Genomic DNA, 24,277 nt, shown 5'->3' with positions numbered 1-24,277 from the left:
AAAAAAAAAACAGAGAGAGAGAGAACAAGGAAATTAATAAGATGAAAAAGTCATACGAGGAGCGAGATCAATAAAAATTTAACCGAACCGACCCGACCCAGCATTAGAGCAGGAAAAACGAAATAACATCTCAAAAGACTTGGATTAGTTAAGAAACAAAATCATAATGCCTAGTTAAAAAAAAAAAAAAGAATCCCAACTCAATCCTCAAAATCTCCGGCATGCTCCAATAAATAGTTGGCTGCCAGTTCCTCGTCCCGATCACAAGCCAAAAATGCCTCAATCACAAGGGCTCGATCGAACCCCATCGCCTCCAGCTACAGAGGAGAAAATTCAGAATCAGTATGGCAAAATCTGCAGGATCGATCCCCCAGGTCAGGCGCATTGCAACTGGAGTGGGATACTCACCCTTTCGATAGCTTCTTGCTCTGCTGGTGTTACATTGATGGCATGGGGCATATCTTGCTCCGGCTGATCAAACATATCACTGGGAGAAGTGTGAAACTCATTTAATTATTTCCAATAGAAATTATTACTAATTACCCAAAGGCGGAAGTATTTGGCCTTCAACCCAACATCTAGTTCCTGGACCATTCTATTTAATTTTTTTAAATGTAGAAGGCGCTCCATCCAATAGAAATGAAACTGAAGAAAAAGCCAAGTCCAAGAATGATCGCCAAATTAATGAATTGCTTAGAACATACTCACCCTTCAGACCCTTCTAGAGGTTCATTTATCAACTGAAGAAACTCCGGTTGGTGCTCCTGGATAAGTCTCAAGAGCTGAGGGTTCTGCTTCCCTAGCTCCTGAAGCATTGGCTGCAAAACAAAACAAGTAAGATATTAAATATTTAATCCCAAAATGATACTTCAGACTCAAAGTGAAGAAAGTTAATCTCCATACCTGTAGAATCTGTGGGTTGGCTTGCACCATAGAACGCAAAGCTTGAAACTGATATAAGATTAGGGTAGATAATTAGAGAAGATCTAATTTTCATGGACTCATATAAAATGGCATTCATGTGATCTCCTTCTCAGCCGAATATAAGAAAAGCTATAATACAGACATCAGTTTCAGGTCAAATTCTAACACAGAGCACCAGATAAAAGAAATCTCCTCCCTATCATAAGTAGCTCATAGTCAGTACCCTTCATCAGAATCAATAAGCAGAACTGGAGGCACAGTTGCTTCAAAAGGACTGAGAAATGGAATAGACGCATATATACCTGTTGATTGTTTCTTAGGAAGTCGAGCGATCCAAGTCCACCAGCAGCAGCCCCAGAAAGAGACTCCTGCAACAACTCCTACAACTCAGAAACAGAAAATCTAAAAAAGTATGACATGAATTCACTCAAGTATAGAATACTACCTGGGGAAACAAGTTCAAGGGAGATGTATTGGGTGCCCCAGATGTGGGTGGAGCAGCAACAGCAGCTGCTTCATTAGCTTGGCCTGTTGGAAGATGAGCCATGGGCACTGCAATTTCAGCCGTTTCTGGAATACCCTGGAGATTGAACACTGTTAGCTCCAATCTCCAGACAGTTAAGAATGATACCGTTAGCACTTTCAGACATTTAAGACATACAGAATACAAGTAATCAATGGCCCTCTCTGGGTTGTTGTAGGCAGCCCGAAGTGCTTGTGTAACTGTTTCTCTATCCCACGCACCACCACCAATATCCATGATTTGTCTGATGCTTTCCTCAAGATTGTTGCCGGCAACTAAATGCGAAGCTGCTTGGCTATAAGCATCATCGCTAATTGGATGAGCAGTTGCTCCATCTGAAGCAGGCATAGAGCTGTTTATGGAAGCTGGGGCTTGAGCTGGAGCCTCAACAGCAGCTGGAGGATTAGAAGTTGGGGGAGGGACCGCTGGTGTTGTAGAAGTGGGTTGAGTGGATGAGGTGGAAGTCCCAGAAGAGCTCGAGGTTTTGCTCTTGCTGAGCATCACCACAAGGAAGCCATCTTCAGAAACCTTGTTGTCAGCCAAAGTAGTCTCATCTTTCAAAACCTTCCCATTGTGAATCAGTAATTGCTGCCCACAAGGATAATTATCTTTCCCTTGTACATCTTCAATATTCTTCTTCACAGCCATAACCTTGGGTGAACATAAACCAATGTCAGGTCATTGAGAACAACCCTCCAATGGTAATCTAAAACATCAGAGGTTTCACAGCGAACTTGAAATCAATTCGCATCAAATATCATCAGACTCGGATGTTTGTAACACATATTATTTCAAAGAAGTTTATCTTTGTCAACTAAGAATAGGCAAGACCATGCATAAGAAAGGTTGCAAATTCCAGGTTGTGCAAGTCCAAAGATAGCAATGCAAGGAAGCAGATTTCCCGCTTCTTTTAATGCTCCAAGCTACTCGTGATTTCAAACTCTCTTTTAAATCCAAAGGCTATTTGCGGGCGGCTGCATTGGAAAATATCAAGTCTGTGCCCGAAAGGAAAATGAGAGTCATCAAAGACGACAAGCTTCGGGAAAATTGTTCTCAAAGGAGCATTTTTGTTTATGTTGCACATTAGCGACTCCCTCAATTAACCAGCCATATTACATGACAAAAATCCCTCAACTTGCAAATTCAGGAGAACCATAGGCACAAAGAATCTAAAATTTCTCTTTTTACAGACATATTCAGCTCATAGTATCAGCTAGAAATACCAGAAAAGTTGCTCGAGACGATTTTTGATGACTGAACTTGTGAGATGAAGTACTCACCGTGTCTGTCGGAAGGACCTTAATCTCAAAGTGACTCCCTTTGAGCGTCTTCACGGTCAGCTTCATTGCGGCGAATCAGCTCAAAGAGAGAGAAAGTGGGGGGACGAATGATACGTAAGGCCACTGCTCAAATTGGATTTGGGACTGCAGAAAACCCTAGAACCTCTCAAACACCGAAGAGGGAGAAACAAAGGACACAGACTGAGAGAGAGAGCGAGAGAGAGAGAGAGAGAGTGGCGTTTGCTTTGGTGCTTGGAAAAGATGCAGGACGTAGCACGTGCACTACACGTGACTGTCCAATTGCTCATTGCCCTTTTTTTATCCGATTTATATGATTTTATCATATGCATATAATTTATAATTCTACTTAACTTAACTCTACTTATTTTCAACTTAACAATACAATTATTACTTTTTTCATTTTCTTCAATTTTTTTAACTATTTAACTCAATTTTCAATACCAAATTCTCTCGACTATTCATTATTTTTTTCACAATTCAACAACACAATTATTACTTTCTCTCAATTATTCATTGCATATTTTTCTCATAATTCAACAATACAATTATTACAAACCAATTAAAACCAAAACTCTACTCTAAAATCAAACACAATATTCTTTCTTCAATTCAAATTTTTTATATTTTTCTTCAATTTAATTAATAATAAATTCTCTCAAAACTTTTTTTAATCATTATTATAATTAATTTTTTAATATTAATTTTTCCCAACTATTCATTAATTTTTTTTCAAATTTTATAATGAATTCCCTCACATATTTTTATTAACAATTATTAAAATTAATTTTTTAATAATAAATTATCTCAACTATTTTATCTTTTTTTATTGGAGCGTAGGGAGTATAGTAGGAAATTTCATTATCACTTTTCCTTATAATCTTAAACATATTTGGTGTTTGGTGAAAGTTTTTGAAATCATAATTTAGGTCAAAATTGCAATTGCAAACGTGATTTTCTTAAATAAGTTAATGGGTATTTATGATATATGATTTTGCTTATTTCGTTTCAAGTTTTAATAATTGCATTTTTTACTTTCAACAATTTTAAATTAGTTTCTTTCAAATACTTTAACTTATTATGAAATCAGTACTTATTTTTCAATAATCTTATTTCAACACTTCTCCATCAACAACAATACTCACAAACCAAACCTAAGTAGAGTTATAACTCTGCTCCAAAACCAAACGGCCACTACATCATTTACTTTATTCTTTCGATTGCCCTATATATGTATATGTGTGTGTACATAGTCCTATAATTCACATAGAAGATGCAATTTGATCCTTAGATCCTTAATTGGCATTAAGAATGTGATCCTCCTACGCTAATAATTCCCTTCATTATAGTACTTTTAGGAACATTCCAATGACGGTTTAAATTTCCCTATGCTAATAATTATTTTATTAATCCAAAAAAATTATTATTTAGTAAATGCATTTTCGCAAATTTACATGTTTTTTCAACGAATCATCTATTTTCATATAAAATATCATAATATTACATTACCATATATACTTTTCAAGAAGTACGATATACTTACCAAATATATACCATAATATAACATTTTAAAAAATTGACATTCTTGGACTTACATTCGCAAAAATTTTCTTGTAATCTAACAAACAACTAGTTCGACACTACTTACTGAATTGGTGCAGAAAATGATTTCAGATGCTTCTACAGTACATTCATCTTAAATGAATGTTCTTTATATTCTTTTTTTTTTTTGGCTCGAAAGGCAATGAGGATTTTTCATTAATATTCAAATGAATACAGTGGTCCACTTCAAAAGCGGATACAGAGGAAAATACCCAAGCACTACACATGAATTATAAGAGTTGGACATTTGATTGGTTCGTCGGGTAAACTACAAAGGAGAATAGACTAAAAGGTAAAAGTTAGAGCATTACAATTGTAGTAAGTTATCCATAAACCAAGAGTCCCGATCAACCACATTCTTACAACAATTCAACCACAGACCCCAATGAAAATCAAGAAGGGGATTCTCGGTCCAGTCTATTAATCCGTGGTGAATTTCTATCTCCATTATAAGAGATAGAGCAGAGATGATGCCTTGAATCGATATCCGAGTGTAGACTCTCACCACATATTGCAATTCCTAGATAGTCAAATCGAAAAAATTAAAGCTCATACGATCGTTTCAAACAAGTGACCGTCAATCGCTTTTACTCAACATATCCCTAATAACCCAATCCCAAGACAATCAAATCGAAAGAGCTAGCAACTAAGTGACAAGAGCTCTCTCGATCGGTCAAACCAGCGACCGTCAATAGGAGAGTCAACCTATTCACAATCAACAACAAAAGGCAAGCCACAAACAAATTGATTTGAACAGGCAGGAGGAAGATCAAATCGACTGGAATCGCAATCTTTGTTGTGATTGGTGGGGGTACTGTCGTTGAAAGAAGTGGCGGGAAGACCGAAGACAAGAAACCGCTATAGGAGAGGAGAAAAATTGGATCGGTAAACGTGCAGGGAGGTATAGATCATCCCAACTCTAACCGAGGGCACAAACGTGTGGGTCGTTCATGGACTTGACTCGACCCTAACCGAACGACATCCAGTAGCAGCACTGCTCCATCAGAAACCGAACGGACCACTGAGGAGAGGAAGAGCGACCTCCGCGAGGGAGCGGGAGAACCCCACCATCGAGATACACCACGCCGCCGAATGGAGAGGAGGAAGGGAGGCTCGTTGCCACAGCCGGAGAGCCCACTCCATCTGCCCCACAGGTCTGAGTCGCCATCTGGAGTAGGGGAGGCCCTGTTGCATCTTGAGGAGATCGTCATTGTGAGGGGGCCACTGAATCTAAGCCACCATGGCGAGGAAGACCGCAGAACGGAGAAGGGAACACACTATAGTCGTTGAGAAGGGAACCATCAGATGGGACGGAGCTGGACATAATTTGTGCACCACATCACCATTACCCATCCGAAAAAAGAAAAAGAGACGGAAAAGAGTAGAGGGAGGGAGCCATCGAGAATGCTAAGACCACCGGACGGTAGAGAAAAGGCTTAGCTTCCCGATGGCGGAGGAGGTGACGCCTGATGCGCCTGACGGAGGTTCGACGTGACGGGTAAGGCTGGGAAATGAGGGTTTGCTAGTTTTTGGGGAACGCGGGGGGGTAGAGAGGGTCTGGTATTTGATTGTGAATGTTATTTATATTCACCAATCCACCAATGGGCGGTTTGACATATATCCATTTAATCAAAATTTCAAATAAGGTACTTATAATTCAAGTAAATTACGTGACATATAAGTGAATTATTTGAAATCAAAGTAATTCACTTGAAATTCATAAAAAAAATTAATTCACTTGAATATATGCGAGTAATTTACTTAAAGCCATCGTATATTAATTTTCCAACCAAGTGCATTTTAAACGAACTCTGAGATGATATTTAATCTTATCGTGAGTTCAACTTTTTTAATTTCTCTTGGGATTAAGGCGGCTCGCTTGACATTATTTGTTGACAAGTGCTTGCAATGATATTAATATATAGATCTAATTTAATTTTAAGATAAGGTGGATAATTTATTTATCGTACTGTATTTATATGTATGGATCAGATTCATTTATCGATCAACTTCGACTGTACATCTTATTCAACCTTTGTCTTTGGGATCATCATCGTATACATATATACATATACATTTATACCATGAATTTCACGGCTGATTTACATTTTACCGGAATAGAAAGGTTGTTATTATATGGATATCTATGGCCACAGAAGACCTATTTCATTCCGAGACGAGAGGGGGGGTTTCATAAGCTCAAAATGGCAAATTGACCAAGGAAAGCAATGAACCTCCACCATATTCTCCTTCCAACTCATTTCTTATCCAGTCAAATGCTTCCTTCCCTTTCGGGTGAAGATGCATCCAAATGCAAATGCAACGAGAGACGCACGCCCACAAATTTTATACATGTATATACGTATATATACGAAGTTCCTCTTTTCATCTTAATTATTGAATGATTATTGATGATCAGCACCAAATCCCAATTTGAATCACAAACAAACATGTTGTTCAAGTACTCTTTGTTCTTGATATTACTCCTCTTCTTCTTCATACCTTCCTCAGACGCTTTCAACATAACGAAAATCCTGAGCCAGTACCCGGATTTCAGCACGTTTAATGATGGGTTGACCCAGACTGGGGTAGCCGGTGCCATAAACTCTCGCCAGACAATCACCGTCCTTGCGGTCGATAATGGTGGTATGTCGGGCATCTCCGGAGACGCATTGAAGAAAGTGTTGAGCCTTCACGTGGTGCTCGACTACTATGACGTCCAGAAATTCCGGCAGCTGCCTAATAAATCCGATACTCTGACCACTCTTTTCCAGACTAGCGGGCAGGCTAATGGGAAACAGGGCTTCTTGAATGTGACCCGGACGAGCAACGGGGTGGTCTTTGGGTCTGGCGTCCCCGGGTCTAGCCTTAATTCAAATCTAGTGAAGTCTATTACTTCTCAGCCCTATAATATATCGGTCTTGCAAGTGAGCAGCGCGATAGTGCCCCCAAACGGAGGCGGCATTGGCTCCGGTAGTAATTCGAGCTCGAACTCGACGGGCTCGCCCTCGCCCACATCTGCCCCAAGTAAGTCTCCGCCCACAGGCACCCCGACTTCCAGTCCTGCTGGTTCCCCGCCGCTTAAGTCAAACGCCACTGCCTCTGCCCCGTCTAATAGCAGTTCCGGCTCAGCCTCATCACCTAGTGATGCCAGTTCACCTAGCGGTGCCAGTTCACCAAGCAATGCCAATGGCCCCTCCAATTCCACTGCTGACTCACCGTCAAATGCCGCTGCTCCAACGGTCGATGCCCCAACTGCTAGTACTCCCGCAACTTCTTCTCCCACAGCGCCGCCAGCAGATGCTCCGGCAGCTGATGCACCGGGAGGCCGGAAATCTTCTGGTGCCCATACTAGACCGTACATCTACCTCGGTCTGAGCTCAGCATTTGGAGCTATAGCTTGGTCCTCCTTGGCCATAGTTTGATTATAGGGTAGAGGTAGAGCATTAAAAAGAAGGTGGAGAAGAAGTTCCCTTCCCCGTCCATGAATTTATATATATATATATACACACATATATGTATATAAACATGAGATGCGCATCTGTGATGTACGTTGATTTCTTAATTTACTTGTGTGTGTATAGTATAACTGTAATTTTAATTGATAAAAAAACTTTATTTATGTTATTTACAATCTTTGCTTAGAAATGCCCGACCAGCACTTAACTAATTACTCAAAACTTTCTTACTAATATACAATACTGATCTAAAAAGAGATACACTGAGAATCACGAGTGAATTTTTCCAGTACATAGCTATAGGGAGATTTATCACTTCTTAAACTTATTATTATTATTACATTTTTTTGGGATAAGTGTTGATTTATTCCATTCCAACCGGGTTTATGTACAAGCAATACAAAAGTTAACACTCATCCAAGATGATAGCACGGGGGTCAAACTCTTAACTACACAATTTTATCTTGTATTTTGTTTCAAAATAGAATTTTAAAATCAGATTTTGATTTAAAAAAAAATGGTATAAATGGGGGTTCATCATTTGATTTTGTATGAATTATTTTATTTTGTTGTGAAAAAAAGTGATATAAATAGGACACACTCTTTGATTTTATATTAGTTATTTTGTTTGTTGTGAGTAAAATTAGATTAAAGTTGTGATTTTAAAATTACATTTACAAACTAAATAAGCCATTTAAAACTCCCAATGGCACGCAGGCCAAACTTCTTATCGGCAAGAACAACCCCGATTGGAAGATTGCGGATCATTACTCATTCCAGTAGACGAGATCAACGGCGGCGCCCATACCAAAAGGAAGTCCTTGGACCATCACCAATCCTACATCCAACGAAGAGGCTTCGCAATTTCCCCGAGCTGCAAACTTTTCCTCCACAAATGTTAAACTTATTAATGCTTGCATGGATAATTTATATATTTATATATATATGATATCGAGTCCTCGACAGATGTTATCAACATTTCTTGAGATTATATATATATATATATATATATCGAGTGTAAGTGAAGGGAGAAAGTGAATCCTGTTCCAACGACACGAGACGAGACGAGACGAGACGAGACGACTGACGAGAGAGAGGGGTCTGTCATTTCTTTATATATATATATATATTCCTTTTAATGAATTAGAAGGGGGTCTGTCTATCATCCGTTAAGTTAGTTCATGGTCCGATCAGATGAACGGTCCAGACTGTTGTAAAGTGCGTGATTAGATCTAACGGCCTTCATCTTTATTTATTTTGTCAATAAATTAAAATCAGATAAATTTTTTCTTACCGAAAAATTAGATAATTTTTTTGGGGAAAAAGTACGCTGAGCTCGGGACAGGACTTGGAATCCATTCCATATCCCATAGAGAGAGAGAGAGAGAGAGAGAGAGAGAGAGAGAGGGTGGAACCGATGGCTACAGTGGAGAAGGAGGAGAAGCAAATGGAGAAGGAAGATTTCGTATATGTGGAGCAAACTAAAGGCGTCAATGGCCTCGACAAGGTGATTCTCCGAGAGGTCCGCGACTTTTCAGCTGAGGTATTTGACATCTCCTCCTCCTCCTCTTCTAGTAAAATATATTACTCCCTTGCGAATCTCCCTGGCTCAGGATCCCGTTTCATTTCCTCTTGCTTGATGATTCCGTTCTTCCCCATGCTATTATGTTTCGATTTGATGATATCTGATTAGACAGAGGCGCTTGATTTACGGAGCTTGGTGGCGTAGCTTCACCGATAGTCGATCGCAGTTTGATTTTTATCTTTTTTCCCCCTTTTTCTCGTCAGATTTTTTTCCGAACTTCTAGCTCCCATCCTCCAAATCTGAGTTACCGTTGTTCATTAGCAGAAACTGTAATCATGCTTAGTCTCTGAAATCATAAAGCGTGCTCTTGTGAGCTGTTGATCAACCCAGCTGGAAATTATGCCTAACTGAGACTCCAAGCCTTGAGTTTGTATATATCTGTCCGTACCTTATAGCGATGGCTTTCTTCAACCCAAATTCAAGTTTGTGGAAACAATTCTCTGACCCAATTAACATCCTTATAGCTGCAGTTGCTTTTGTTTCTTGTATTAAGTCTGGGACGAAGAATTACTCATTAGATATGATATTTTACTAGTTTAGCAATAACTGCAAGGATACCCAGGTTTCTGACTTCAGGACATCACTCCTTTGTGTTGCTCACTCCATTGTGGTAAATCTGTCGAAGTGGATATGTGCAGCAATGATATTTGAACTGTATAAATATTTTTCAAAGAATTTTTGCTTCAAAACAGGTATACTTGTATGGAGGTCATGTAACATCATGGAAGAATGAACATGGGGAAGAACTGCTCTTCGTCAGCAACAAGGTATTTGCTTTCTTCCGCAAAATGCCTTCTGTTTCAGCACTTATAACCTTGTGCTATTGATATATGGATCTCACATTTCTTGTTGATGGATGCATTCTGTGAGCTGGTTTTCTTCTATTCTTGTAGAATAAACAAATTAAAAAAAGAAAAGAAAAGAAAGAGAGAGAGAGAGAAAAGAAGATGAATACAGGGAGCATTCTATTCCATTGAGATTGAAGAATCAAGGGATTTGTCTGGGAGATCAACCGACATAGGAAAAACAGTGTGAAGTTCTTAGTATTGAGAGTAGAATGACTGTCCATATGTATTGTGTGCACTCCAGTTATACACAGTAAGATTAATTTGAAGATCCATGGGACGCTTTTCATATTTCTAATCAATCTCCAGGGTAAGGCTTGAGAGATCTGAAACGTAAAAATAATTCTTGCAATAATTTTTGTACAATCTGGGAGTAGAATCAGAGTCTTAATAGAATTACGATTGACTGTAAAATATAGTCTACCCAATCTGGAGGTAGTGGATTTTGGGTAATTTATAAGGTGGTTGTGTTGAAAGTTTAGCAATTACTAAGTTAATAATACGGACGACATTAATGTCTTAAGTAGGTGCATGCTGATTTTAGAACTACCTTTTGATATGATCAGGAACTTCTGTACTTATCCAGAGAGTCCAATTAGGAGATCATATCGAAATGAACTTTAAATTGAACAAATTTTCAAGTTTGCATGGTGAGCTCACTGTTAAGATATGTCAACATTTGCCTTGTGCTTATTCCGGCAAAAAATTCGTCTTACAAACCAAGCGTCATTTATGGAAACTGGGAATATCCTGTCAGCCTGTTTCCAATAAGATGTAGGTAGCACTCTTGTGCATGTGCCACCCTTTTGGTCATGTTTCAAGAAGAGAAAATGCAGATGACAGGACGTAGGTAGCACTCTTGGTTATGTTTCAACCTTTTGGTCATGTTTCGGGCAAAAAATTCGTCTTACAAACCAAGCATCATTTATGGAAACTGGGCATATCCTGTCAGCCTGTTTCCAATAAGATGTAGGTAGCACTCTATTGCATGTGCTACCCTTTTGGTCATGTTTCAAGAAGAGAAAGTGCAGATGATGATATGTGCATCTGAATTTTTCAATCTCTTAAGTACGGAAGTTCTTCATTAATGTTATTGACTATGCTTATTGCAGGCTATATTTAAGCCTCCAAAAGCAATCCGGGGAGGTATCCCGATCTGTTTTCCTCAAGTATGTAGCCTTTTTCTAGCTGCTATTTGCTTTCCCTACATTTGACATTCTCATCATAAGTTATCCCAAAATTGCAGTTTGGTCCACACGGTACTCTTGAACAACATGGATTTGCAAGGAACAGAGTCTGGAGCATTGATAATGATGCCCCGCCCTTTTCAACAAATAGCACCGACAAGGCTTTTATCGACCTAATTTTGAAGCCTTCTGACGAAGATATGAAGCTCTGGCCACACAAGTACTTCCTTGGAATTTCTTAGGCTTAATTGAGCTATATCTTTTAACATGTAATACCAAGAAGGGAACTTGATAAAAAGAAACATTTTAGGAAACCTTATGCAATCTTTTCATTTGTTTGCCTGTTGTTTTGATTCTTAAAGATATCAAATAAGTTTGTGATTGAATCTAGAGCTTTGTTGGTACAAAATGGATTTTGATTTGAGCTTATGACATTTTCTTTTATGGAATTCTTCTAAAAATTAGTTACTGACTTCTAATGACATTCCACAGATATGAGTTTCGTCTAAGGATAACTCTGGCACCTGGAGGAGACTTAAAGTTGACATCTCGCATCCGAAATATGAATACTGATGGGAAGCCATTCACATTCACATTTGCCTATCATACCTATTTTGCTGTCACTGACATCAGGTTTCATCACTTTCATATTGAAGTACTAATCCTTGCATTTTTAGCCTATTTGCGTCTGGGCCCCAAAAAAAAAAAAAAAAAAAACCCAATAACTAGCAGCATGCATGCTTTCCACATATAATGGAGTTTAAGATTTTTTTTCTCTGTAATTTTCAATTTACAAAGATATAGTAATTATTAGGTGTTATCTTGCAGATTTGCCATTTTCTTTCTAGTTGGCTTTAGTTATTTTATTTTATTTTATTTTTGTTTGGACTGAATAGTTGGCTTTAGTTAGATGTTCTGGCTATTTGCAGTTTTATTTACAATATAGGTCTATAGTTAACAACATAACCAACTGATGATCCCATCCCTATGATTTGCAATATGCGATAATGTGGCATCTTAAGTTTGTGCTTAACTTTTATGCTGTTTATGTTTAGTGAAGTGCGGGTGGAAGGACTAGAGACGCATGACTACCTCGATAACCTAAGGAATAGGGAGCGGTTCACTGAACAAGGAGATGCTATAACATTTGAATCAGAGGTCAGCGTTAGATTTCCCAGTGAAAGATTTCTGGTTTATCATTATTATTCTCCACCAACACATTTCTCATCCTTTGAATTTAATTTTGTTTTTTTTTTTTTAATACGAAGGTGGACAAAGTATACCTCAGTACACCAACGAAGATAGCCATTTTGGATCACGAGCGGAAGAGAACATTTGTTTTGCGAAAAGATGGACTTCCAGATGCTGGTGAGTTTTGCTGTGCCTAAATATTCGTTCTATTTATGCCAGAGGACATTTATTGTGTACACGTGCATTATGATTTTTCTGGCTAAGTATCTGGCTACTCATTTTGTTTCGACGGGAATACGTATCTTTTAATTTTTACTTTGTCTGAGTTCCTTGGGAGCTTCATTGTGACTTCCTCGCATCGCTCTGCAGTGGTGTGGAATCCCTGGGACAAGAAAGCGAAAGCGATGGCTGATTTCGGGGATGAAGAATACAAACATATGTTGTGTGTTGAGGCCGCATGCATAGAAAAGCCCATTACTTTGAAACCTGGTGAAGAGTGGAGAGGCAGGCAGGAGCTTTCTGCTGTTCCTTCCAGTTATTGTAGCGGACAGCTGGACCCCGAGACGGTACTGCAATCTGGTTAAGGACTGGGTTAATATGGATCCATCAATTATACAGGTATGGAGCTTATAAATACATTTTAAAGATTTATCTGATCCATTGGAATCACGGTTGTTTATTTAGAGAGGGAGAGAGAGAAGAAGCAATTCATTAACCTTGTTTAGAGCTTTTTATGATCGCTGAGTCTTTGATCCCTCAGTTCAGTACTTAGATTTTCGAGAATTTTCTTGAATTAATGAAAGCTGATGAACTTCATTATTGATTTGTATTATGATAATTGTTCCGAGTGTAAATTGCTAATGATCTCTCGTGTTCCTTCAGGTTTACTATTTGCATCTGGGGATGAGGTTTGCTGACAAAGCCAATCTGTTTTTCAATAGATGGCGGATTGATCAGTCCATAATTGTTTCTAAGTAGAATTTATCGAAGAACCACTCTCAAATTCCACATACAGTATGAACAAGGCCATGAAAAGCAATAGGGAATAACCTGGTCGGGTTAATACCTTTGTATGATTGTTGTTATTATTATTATTATTATTCGGAAGGGCTGAAGAGGAGGAGAGAGAGTATTACTATTTCCCTCTTTCCTTTGCTTGTTGGCTCCATTGGAAGCCGTGATTGATGATGAACTCTCCTGCCAGTGCCTGCGCAGAGATTATACATATGCTCTTGCGGTGGAATGTCCTGCATTTTTTTCCTTATATTCTGCTACCTTGTTGGTTCTACATGAAAGTCCTCCGAACTCAAATGAAGTTGAATGATATCTTTGATAAATTTGCGTTGCGTTTTCTCCCCCCCTTTGAGGGTTCTGTCTCAATTAGGTCTGAGATGCATGATGTCTTCTGATCTTGCTGATTAATAGATGCTGGAGCACGTGGTTTCTATCATGTCATCTGGTGATTAGTGCAAACTAATCAATCCTACGGGGACTGCTGGATCCTAGAGGACCTAGACCCTCTTGTTCTCTCCGTGCGCTTAAGTATTATGTGCTGGAGTTCTTAGTCGAAGTTAGTTAGTCGATGGTAATTGTAACATCGATACTCACAAATGGTATCGATGTCTGATTTCACGATCAACCGCTCCCAAATCCGGTTTTGAATCAAACTTACCATCCCTTTTAGGAATTGAATTCAGTTATTATTTTCCTAAAAAGGGAAAATTGTTTTGGTGCCATGGGGCGGCCTTTCTTTCTTTCTTTCTTTCTTTCTTTCTAACTGTTTATTTTACGGAACCGAACCGAACCAAACCAAAGGAACAGAACAGAGGAGACACATAGACACCACGGAGCGGAGCACGCATTCTACTCTTATCTCTAAATTGTTCTCTCTATTGCAAAATTATGCCACGCGCCTCCACTCCACGCGCTCCTCCTAAAAAGAGATGTATTGGCAAGACACGATAGTCAACGAAGTAGGACTGTGATCGACCAATAGAATAACTCCGTCGCCTTGATTCTCCTTACATGAGCGCGTCCGAACTGCTGCATTGGTAAAGAATTAGAAGTTTCCAATGGCTCATAAATGAAAAATTTTAAAAATAAATACGATCCCGTAATATTAATTGACGGAAATTAAACCCCACCCAACCCCCCATCACCCCCCCTCCCCCCCCCCCAACCCCACACCACAACAAAAAAAAAAAAAAAAAAAGGCCAAAAGACAGTAGCAGTCCACACTCCACAGTGAGAGTTCGTGGGGATAGAGAGAGAGAGCGAGGAGGGAGTGGAGTATCAGCTCCTCTGATTCGGAATCTGAAAGCCACGGAATTGAAGAAGAAGAAGAAGAAGAAGAAGAAGAAGGGAGATTGGACATGAGCTGAAAAAAAATATTTCGACTTCTGGGTGAATTCTGGAGGAGGAGGAGGAGGAGGAGGAGGAGGAGGCGGAGGCGGTGGCGGTGGGGAAGAAAGCTCAGTGGTCTGTGAAGGAGGAGAGAAAGCTTTGGGAGGGAAACTATTTTGTGTCTGCTTTTACTTCGAATTCTCTCTGGGCGATCCTCCAACAGGTCAGATTAACAATAGAGCATCGCTGTCTGTCCCTTTCTAATCTCTTTCTGTCTGGGGCCGCATCAATTTCTATCTGCTCATTCACACTCTCCTCAGTGAGATTTGAGTGTTCTTTAAAAATTTGAGGATAAAAAAGGGGGCCACCTTGAGTTTGAGCTCTCCAAGGAGCCTTTTCTTGGTCCTTTTTGGCTGCGTTTAATTATTTGCTTCCTGAATCTGAATACAACAAGTACTTGAAGTGGGTGCTCGCCTGACCTATCCCTCAGAGGTGACTAGAATTCGTGCTGTTACTGCAATCTGCCTGTTGAAATTGTACGACTGGTGCTGCTCCCACAACAGTTGTGAATTGAATCCGTGGTACCAGTTCAGATTGTTAAGTGGGATTTCAAAGTTCATTGGACTCAATTTGGAGGGAACTCTCTGTACAGTACATCTCTCAAGTTGTTCCCAGTTTGGGGGTCTCGAAGCTTCTTGGTGTAAGAAAATCGCATCGGATTGGCTTTTCCCCAGACAGACTAATTTGCCTGAATTTGATCTCGGCAGTTGAAAAAAAAGGGCGGAGCATTACTACTTTTGGAGACTTGCTTTGGTCGGTGCAGGTGGATTATGGATACATCATGACATAATGCAGCCCCCAAATCGTCATCTGAGAATTAATCTCTCCGAGCTGAAAGCTCGGCTGGTCAAGAGGCTTGGGCCTGAGAGGTCAGATCAGTATTTTGATTGCTTGAGTAGATTGTTGAGTTTGAGATTGAGCAAGTTTGAATTCGATAAGCTCTGCCTGAAGCTCCTTGGCAAGGAGAATTTGCCGCTTCATAATCAGCTTATACGTGCAGTCTTGCAGAATGCCTGTAGTGCGAAAATTCCCCCTCCCATGCCTGGTCACATCAGAGGGGCTTGTCTTGCTTCTGAGAATGAGCCCTTACCACTAAGGAAGAACTCGATAACCTCTCCGCCGCTGAATGGGGAGAGAAATTTGGTGTCCCGTCCTGATTGTTTGGGGAATAAAATCGGCTATGGGGTATTGGAGAGCGGGACCTTAAAATCCTGTGACTCGCAGAAGCCGTTGCAGCATCATCAAGAGCTCATGGGGGATATATTTGTTTCGGGTTATAACAGGGGGAAGAGTCGGGCCCTAGTTGTTGAAGGGGAAAATAATGTCTATGAATTCAGCAGAAGTCAACTCCAGGCTCCTGTTGGGACTCCGTGTCATCCAGGCACAGCGAGGAGCCGATGTTCAAGATCGTACGATAGTGGTGGGTTGCTCAACACAGACTCATTGAGAGAACAAATGCAGCATATAGCAACATATCAGGGCCTTGAAGGGGTAACAGTGGATTGCGCGAGTCTGTTGAACATCGGGTTAAATTCTTACTTGAAGACACTGATTGGTTCCTGCATCCAATTGGCACGAACAAGGAGTGTGAGCAAGTTGTGTCAACATAGAAGTTTCCAGAGGGACCAACTTCAGCAGAAGCTAGTTAATGGTGTCTTCCTTCAAGAAGACACATTGAGATTCCCAATAACTATGTCGGACTTCAAAGCTGCGATGGAGCTTAGACCACAAGAGCTCGGGGAGGAGGACTGGCCTCTGCTGCTTGAGAAAATCAGTGTACATGCAATGAAGGGATAGGGTATGTGGCCGAGCAAATTAAGTATCTTCTGTGTTACGTGCATTGCTCATAGCCTGCTAACCCGAGGGGATAAATCGATGCCCCAATTTCATCCAAGGTTGATTGGAATTGGTGTAGGATTTGTCCTGCTGTAGAGCCTTACCTTGACTAGCTTTACTTTACACCCTTTTATATGGCGATTCAGAACCCGATTTCTGGTTGTATCACTACTCTCTGGCATAGGCTTGGTGGTTTCTTTTCCTTTCCTTAGTTACTGGGGAGCAGCTCTCCGAAAAGTTTTGCAAAAGATATAATTCTTGAGCTGAATTAGGAGGCGGGACAGGACATTGTTTAAGTGTCGTGTAAACGTCAGAATACACTTTGGAGCCAGGTTTTTGTCTCTCTGTTTTTTTTTTTTTTTTTGAATAAGTTTTAATTATTTGATTCTTCTTTAATGATGTTAGAATGCTCGTGTCAAACTGTTCTGCCCTTCCTCATGCTTTTGTGAATTTACAGTAAGTCTACAGAAATATAGATCAAGAGTAGTTACGATGTTTCTAATTATCAATTCCTCGTGTTTGTGTTAGGCTTTTTTTTTTGGTGCCTCGAAGTTTCAAGCAGCCTCAGTGGTTCGTGATGTCACATTACTTGTTAAGTAGAGTAGCAGAATATAATCAAAAGGAAAGTCGGATCATTGTCTGCACAGAAATAAGCGTGAAAAATCTGCAGAATTGAGGAGGCATGTTATATTACTCAAAACAGTAGTAGCTATGTACAGTAGTAGCTTTCCCTCTGCAGCACTGTTACCTAATTTGATCCGTCAAGAGGTCGCGGTCGCTAATTCGTCGTTATTGTTGCTGGTACTGATGCCAATGATGGCAATGATGATGATGATGATGATGATGATGATGATGAAACTCTTTAGCTGCTTGCTCTGGGAACAATTTGTTAATTTGGATACGATACGGTACAATATGACTCGCATTAATTATTTGAGGGGAATATTGGAGGGGAGAGGAAGGGAAGGGAAGGTCATCGGATGTTCGGGGTTGGAGATCAAGTGAGCGGCAGCAATGGAGAAATGCTGCTCGGACTCAGAAGAAGACCTTAGAAGCAACTCCCACATCACCTGCACATTCTGACATTCGCAGCTCTGCACATCATCCTTCAGCTTCAGAATTCCGTCACCTGAATTTAATAATAATGAAGTATACATACATTAATTACATCAAAGGCTTGTTAATTTTATCTGTTTGCTTCCAATATGGATGAAAGATGAAGGCACTTATTTCTTCATAATTTCTACACACACACACACACACACACACACAAAGAAGACAGGGTGTGATCTGATGATCACTGATCACAGAGAGAGAGAATGCCTTCTGGCCGGGTAGAAGATCTGCTGCTGCTACCACTCCCCAGCCTCCATCATCGATCGATCGATTATACATACATACATATATGTATATATATATATACATATCGATTTCCAAACTCCTAGTGTATATTATTATTAAATATTATTTATTAAATTAATTAAGACTATTAATTAATCCTTTCACTTGATGATCGACTTCACCCACTGCATGATCTTCTTCTGTCTATGGATCCCAAAAGACCATGGCATTGGCGGCATACAACTATAATGCAGGACAGACACATACGACAGACAGCGAGTAATTTTTAAGTAACAGACGGAATCTTTGTTCCATTTCTTTCCTACAAGGGAGGGAGAGAGAAAGGAAGAGGGAGGGTTTGCTTGCTGCTGTCTAGTATTCTCTACTAATTTTATTTTATTTTATTTTCTCCGGTGAATTCTCTTTCCCTTTTTTTTTTCTTTTTTTTTTCATTTCTACTCTCCAATCCAACAATTAAAAAAAAGCTATCTCACACTACACTCAACATTACTAAAAAATAGCCATCTTATCCTATTCATGATAGCAATAGATTTTGTGCTTTTAATAACCGGATACTTTATTCACACACACCCATACATACATGTGATGGAAATGGAAGAAATTAATCCTGGCAGATTTCCTTCCACTATATCTATATATTTCAACTTTTTAAGTTTTGCATGTTGTTTTCTTTCTCTTAATATGTATATGTATATATATATATATATGCATGTCACCTCCACCAGCCCAATATTGAATTGAAACTAAATCCTAATCCACCCATGAAAATCCCGAGGGCAGATTCATTAATGGTTTTCGTTGCACCCGATCGAGTTCTCCCCAAAGAAATCATTTACTATATTAATAACTAATTAATGTGTATATTTATGTGTGTGTATAATCGCTCCTGCAATAGTAATTTGCCCGTTAATTTTCAGATATCTGTGATTCAAACTGATGATGGTTACCGCCTATTACAATATGTTTTGGACCATTTGAGTTACTCATGGCCAAGCTAGCCTAGCTAGCCCTGTTCATGAAAACCATCTGGTTGATTGGACTACATTGTATATATGTAATTAAAACAGAAATTAAGACATCGTATCAAACTCAGAGAGCCTCTCTCTCTCTCTCTCTCTCTCTCTCTCTAGTCACTGTAGATCGTAGCTAGCTAACAAGTAAATTTATAAAATGGCCAATATGCATGTGATCGATATGTCCATTTTCATGACCATCCGCCGAGCTTCAATTGCATGGGTGCGTAAAGGCAGGCCTGCTTTCTTCATCCCCAGGCAAGGCAAGTCCAGTCCTAAATAGCTATCTGTATATGCCTCCACAACATCATGCGGATTCCCCGGCCCAATTACATGGATCTTCTATCTTCCCCAAGATTATTTACTTGACTGGCTATTGATTAATTGTCATTAAGTTTCATGAGATTGAAGGTTTTCCGAAATCGGCACTGGACTACATTCTTTTATTGAAAATTGAGATATTATCAAAATGGGCAACTCTTTTTTTTTTTTTTTTTTTCCCCGGGTAGCATCAAGACGAGCATTTTGTCAAACTGCATGCTCATCCCGATGGAAACTATTGAAGACTGATTTTATTATTATTTGGAAATAATATGTCCTCCATTTGGTTGGTTTAGATTTTGGATATTTCGATTTATTTCATATTAGTTAGGCGAATTTTTTTAGAAATTTTTTATTAAACTAACAAAACGAATACCTATCAGTCTCACCCTCAGCCTCTCAATATATATATACATAGAAAGATATAGATGGCCCCCAGTATACTCGGAATTCTTTTTTTTTAAAAAAATTTTAAAAGATATTTTATATAGTAACCAACAAGGAATCATCTTCATCTAATGTTTATACTGAGATCTTATATAAGCCATGACCAACTTAAATTAAAGGATCTAAACCACAATGAGCTTTCAAGGATAATGTTACCAACAACGAATAAACTAATTAAACCATGCTCGCTAGACACTACTAAGTGCCGCTGTTATCTCATGAAGGAAATCATGAGAATTAACAGCAAAAACATTGCAGCAACGAAGAACTGCCTTGCTAGCCTTTTTTTTTTTTTTCTAATCATCCATGTTCTTCATGTACTCCTTCGAGAGCTTATTCTCCATTATCAGCTGCTGCTCTTTCAAAAGAGAATGCCCTGATTCAAGTAACGCCTCCACCGTTTGCTGCACAAAATTTCCATGCAAGAAAGAAAGCCCATTGCTTCATCTCTATCGAATACTGCTCACGAAAATTTGAACCTTTTGAGAAAATCATTCATTCACTATCTACTGCTTTTCTTTCCCACAGGACTTGGCACTGGACTATTATTTTAATTGATTCTACCTGTGGCGGAGTGAACACCGGAAACTCTTCATCTTTTCTTCCTTTCAGAAGTCTCGCTCCAAGATTCTCAATTCCCCCAATATCATCAATCCACTGTGATGCAACAGACGCTCAAAAATTAATATTCTGCGCACTTCTTCAGTTTTAGAAGCCGGTTTGCATCATCGTCCCAGTATAATATTATACTATACCTTTAAAATGGACCTGTCATAAGTTCGGGACCTAAGAGCCCCGTAGAAGTCCAAAGCTGCCAATTTAGAACATGGGAAAAGGAGTTAGTTATTTTGGTGCCCATTCTGGACCTTCTTTGTTTTGTTTGAGGTAAAGACGGATGGATGGATGGATGGATAGATAGATAGATACTTTAGAGAAAATGGATACCTTGACTAGGGAAGGTGTTGACAACACTTACAACTTCTTCCTTCGATATGCCATCCTTCCCATACATTCTGTGAACAATATTCACGATATCTTCATGGTTAGGCTGCCTGTTCGTGGAAAGCTATACACGAGTTAATTACATGAGCGCTGCAATTTAAACACCATACGCAGAAAACTCTCCACAAAAGTTACCATTACCAGTAAAATTTCTCCATCCTTCCATCACGTATCAAGGGAGCATAGATAGTTGAAAAGTCATTTCCAGTGACAATAATGGGCACCCTCTTTGTGATATCAGATTCTCGCCAATCTTGTCCAATGCTAACTCTTGTAGGATTGTCCGATAAATTCATCAGTGTCCCAACAACAATTTGATTGTTGACTGTCATTTGGGTGTTTCCTGCGCAATTGCGTAAGTGCACGCTTATATCAGAGAAACCAAAGCAAGAACAAAGCATTCCCTGTATTTTGAAGGTAAGGACACCAGGATGACTATAGTCAAAAATTGCCATTGCATTGTTTGAGTGAACTAGACACATTGAACTCAAAAACAAGCTAGAGCTTACCAAATCGACCGAGTCCAGCATCAATATCATTGATCATTAAGCAGCTCAGCTTGCCCTGCATCAGTGAAATTATTGAATTAGTTTTTTACGAAGAGCATCAGCATCAGCAGCATAACTCAGATGTGTGCATGGTGAAAATTAGGGGACTCTTGTTCCCACTATCCCGAAAATCTCAATAAATTCCCAACACCAACGTTTGCATATTATCAACAGTAAAAGTGGAATTGCTGCTAACTTGGTTCTGTATCACTTGAGAAGCTGTCCTGTAGCGTTCCCGTATCAATTTGCCTGGTTCTCCTGCGAAATGAAGACCACTTAGTAAAATAGAGAAATTCAATATAAATTTGACATATTCCCACATAACTACATGTAAGGAACTGGAAGCTCAAACATAGTCACTAGCTTCCAATTATGTACAAACAAGAATCCCAGAAATATGTCAGAGTTAGAAAAGACTGACTGTAATACTACTGTCTGCACGTTTTTTTTTTTTTTTTTGGTCCCCCTTGGACTGAGGACTGGCAGTACATATTGGCTTTAAAATAAAGCGTAATCAAATATGAAGCCCATCTGACCAGCTCTTTCTGATTCGAGTTCCCCAGCAGACATGATAATGGGCTCAACTGCCATGGCTTGGAAGATTAGTTCAGTCTGAAACGACTTCCCTTGCCCTTTTCCTCCCCAGATACCTACAAAATAATTTCATAATGCATCCAGGGCAAAAACAATCAGAATGAATCTCTTTTCACTTCCACAAAGAATACACGTTTACATGATGATTAGTCTAAAAGGACTAATCTCATCACCAATAATACAGATAAGAGGGATTTGGGTTTCAACGGAGAGCGATATTGCATCTCATGTGTACCTAGTATAAGAGGAACTTTGACATTGAGCAGGTGAGCTATGAAATTCTTGACAATGTGGCATACTGCACTAACAACGAAAGATGGAGGAAGAAACATCAGGAATTACATTAACCTGCCAATAAGAATTGTTTTCAGTACGTATTACTCCAACTGGCAAATATGGAATTTACACACTCCATTTGATTCTCCTTTTACTGTTTTTTTTTACTTGGGCTGAAACTCCATTATATTCTTTGCAATACAAGAAACAGGATTTTTAGGGAACCTAAGGCAGTTACTCCATTATTTTCTTTGCAACACAAGAAGCGTGCTTTTTAGGGAAGTTAAGGCAAGCCAATGCAGTGACCGGGGCCCAACATCTCCAATTTCGGATTCACTACAGGAGTAACCTCAGAACAGTCTCATGGAACTTACCAACTTTATCCTGTGAACAGAGGAACAAAAGAACTATATTAAACATAGGAGATGTAACAGCAAGAGAAGAAGCAAAATTATGTATAGAAAATCTGCATTATACACCACTATAATGCAGATACGTCATGATTATTAAACAAAACTATAAATAAATCAAGTTGCTAGAACTCCACAGCCTACAAGCTGCCAAGCTCGAATTAATTTAGTTACAATCATAATAATGTATCTGATCAGCAACTTGAGAACACCTTTGCAATCACACTGAACCGCGGCATTCACAAGAATCAGCAAGTCACTATTGAAGAAACAGCGTACCATGAAGAGAGGAGCGATGTAATAATCCCCTTGGAGGTACTCGAATGACTTAGTCACCTTCTGACGGTAATCGAAGACTATGTCGGCTACACAAGAAGAAGAAGAAGAAGAAGAAGAAGAAGAAGAGCACTCATAAGCCGATAATGGGCCACATAATAAGTCGTGAGAAATATTCCATCACAATCACTTAAGCACAAGAGAGAGTTTTTTTTTTTTTTTTTTTTTTACAATTGTTTATTCAAAGAAAGCTTTTGTTTTGTTGTTGAAAATACATTAAGAATATAATTCTTAAAAAAAAAAAAAAAGAAGCAAAATTAGGAAATCCCGTGACGTGACGTGACGTATGAAATTTGAGAAAGCATTAACAAGTGAAATTCAAGAGGAGGATGAAGAGGTTAATACAATCTTTTCCAAGAAAATTGCCGGCGAAGAGGTCATCGATCACTCCAGCTCTTGCCCCGACAGCGATGTTCATGTTGTCGGCCTCTTGCCCTAGGCGGAAGAGGTAGTCTCTGCCAAGGGCGTCCTTAGCTTCCCAAGAAGATTGCTCCGAAAGTCTCTTATTTGGGGAGGTAATTTTCAGCTCGCAGTCCCCATCGTCACCATGTTCGACGCTCTTCGGAGATGATGACTTTGAACTGGAAATGGAGAAGGGAGAGGGAGGAGTTCGAGTGACTGAAAGAGAAGATGGACTGAAGAGAGACTGGCTGAGGAGTGAGCTGCTGGTGAGGTTGCAGAGAGAAGCCATTTCAGAGTGAGAGAGAAGAGAGAGAGAGTCCTATTAATTTCTTCTTCACCAGCGCAGCGCAGCGACGAACGGTTCTGCTTCTGCTTCTGCTTCTGCTTCTTCTTCTTCTTCTTCCTCGTCTTCGTCGTCGTCGTCTGGTGGGATTATTTTATCATTGTGGGTTGAGCTTTGAGGAGGATTTCCCGCCACAAGTTATTTCCATGGTGGGCTTTAAGTGTGGGCCTCCCCGCTGGTGGGCCCTCTTGGCCTTAGTGGGCCGGCAGACAAAATAGTAGACAGAATAGAAAGGGTCATCGAATGGAAATGCCAATGGAATGAGGTCGGTCAGCCAGTCAGTCCGTCACGACTCACCGTAGCTTTAGTTTTCATGACATTAGGCCGCAGCAAATTTATTTAGCAATATAATTTCCATAATTATTAATTCG

The 24,277-nt window shown here is 39.5% G+C and overlaps 5 protein-coding genes across 6 annotated transcripts; 3 read left to right on the top strand and 2 right to left on the bottom strand.

Annotated features, from left to right (window-relative positions):
- Nucleotides 1-18: 18 nt before the first annotated feature.
- Nucleotides 19-2,959, bottom strand: LOC116193194 (ubiquitin receptor RAD23b-like). Its single transcript, XM_031521991.1, has 8 exons — nt 2,728-2,959; nt 1,586-2,098; nt 1,370-1,504; nt 1,227-1,292; nt 904-951; nt 709-818; nt 409-487; nt 19-317 (listed from the first exon to the last, which is right to left on the bottom strand). The coding sequence occupies exons 1-8, from the start codon at nt 2,791-2,793 to the stop codon at nt 201-203; spliced, it is 1,134 nt and encodes a 377-aa protein (XP_031377851.1). The 5' UTR covers nt 2,794-2,959; the 3' UTR covers nt 19-200.
- A 3,759-nt stretch (nt 2,960-6,718) lies between these two features.
- On the top strand, nt 6,719-7,974 carry LOC116208664 (fasciclin-like arabinogalactan protein 14). The gene has a single exon (XM_031542207.1). It carries the CDS (start codon nt 6,759-6,761, stop codon nt 7,770-7,772), a length of 1,014 nt encoding a protein of 337 aa, XP_031398067.1. The 5' UTR covers nt 6,719-6,758; the 3' UTR covers nt 7,773-7,974.
- A 1,187-nt stretch (nt 7,975-9,161) lies between these two features.
- Nucleotides 9,162-13,965, top strand: LOC116208683 (putative glucose-6-phosphate 1-epimerase). Its single transcript, XM_031542229.1, has 9 exons — nt 9,162-9,348; nt 10,083-10,157; nt 11,348-11,404; nt 11,482-11,642; nt 11,915-12,055; nt 12,478-12,580; nt 12,691-12,790; nt 12,983-13,231; nt 13,496-13,965. Exons 1-8 carry the CDS (start codon nt 9,223-9,225, stop codon nt 13,195-13,197), a joined length of 978 nt encoding a protein of 325 aa, XP_031398089.1. The 5' UTR covers nt 9,162-9,222; the 3' UTR covers nt 13,198-13,231; nt 13,496-13,965.
- An 828-nt stretch (nt 13,966-14,793) lies between these two features.
- Nucleotides 14,794-18,043, top strand: LOC116208673. Its single transcript, XM_031542217.1, has 2 exons — nt 14,794-16,814; nt 17,381-18,043. Exon 1 carries the CDS (start codon nt 15,806-15,808, stop codon nt 16,811-16,813), a length of 1,008 nt encoding a protein of 335 aa, XP_031398077.1. The 5' UTR covers nt 14,794-15,805; the 3' UTR covers nt 16,814; nt 17,381-18,043.
- Nucleotides 18,044-20,001: 1,958 nt separating this feature from the next.
- On the bottom strand, nt 20,002-24,014 carry LOC116199237 (ribulose bisphosphate carboxylase/oxygenase activase, chloroplastic). 2 transcript variants are annotated; one of them, XM_031529543.1, is made up of 12 exons: nt 23,507-24,014; nt 23,105-23,190; nt 22,790-22,799; nt 22,375-22,437; nt 22,082-22,195; nt 21,742-21,803; nt 21,507-21,561; nt 21,139-21,340; nt 20,941-21,047; nt 20,751-20,806; nt 20,560-20,652; nt 20,002-20,454 (listed from the first exon to the last, which is right to left on the bottom strand). In XM_031529543.1, exons 1-12 carry the CDS (start codon nt 23,850-23,852, stop codon nt 20,377-20,379), a joined length of 1,272 nt encoding a protein of 423 aa, XP_031385403.1. In that variant the 5' UTR covers nt 23,853-24,014; the 3' UTR covers nt 20,002-20,376. The 2 variants fall into 2 exon arrangements, with proteins under 2 accessions (XP_031385403.1, XP_031385395.1); XM_031529535.1 differs by having other exon boundaries at nt 20,002-20,399; nt 23,507-24,012.
- Between the last annotated feature and the right edge of the window lie 263 nt (nt 24,015-24,277).

The sequence above is a fragment of the Punica granatum genome, chromosome 1 (assembly GCF_007655135.1).
Source record: "Punica granatum isolate Tunisia-2019 chromosome 1, ASM765513v2, whole genome shotgun sequence".
In the NCBI taxonomy this organism is placed as follows: domain Eukaryota; kingdom Viridiplantae; phylum Streptophyta; class Magnoliopsida; order Myrtales; family Lythraceae; genus Punica; species Punica granatum.
The sequence above is the reverse complement of the archived record's forward strand: the minus strand, read 5'-3'. Positions and strand labels throughout refer to the sequence as shown.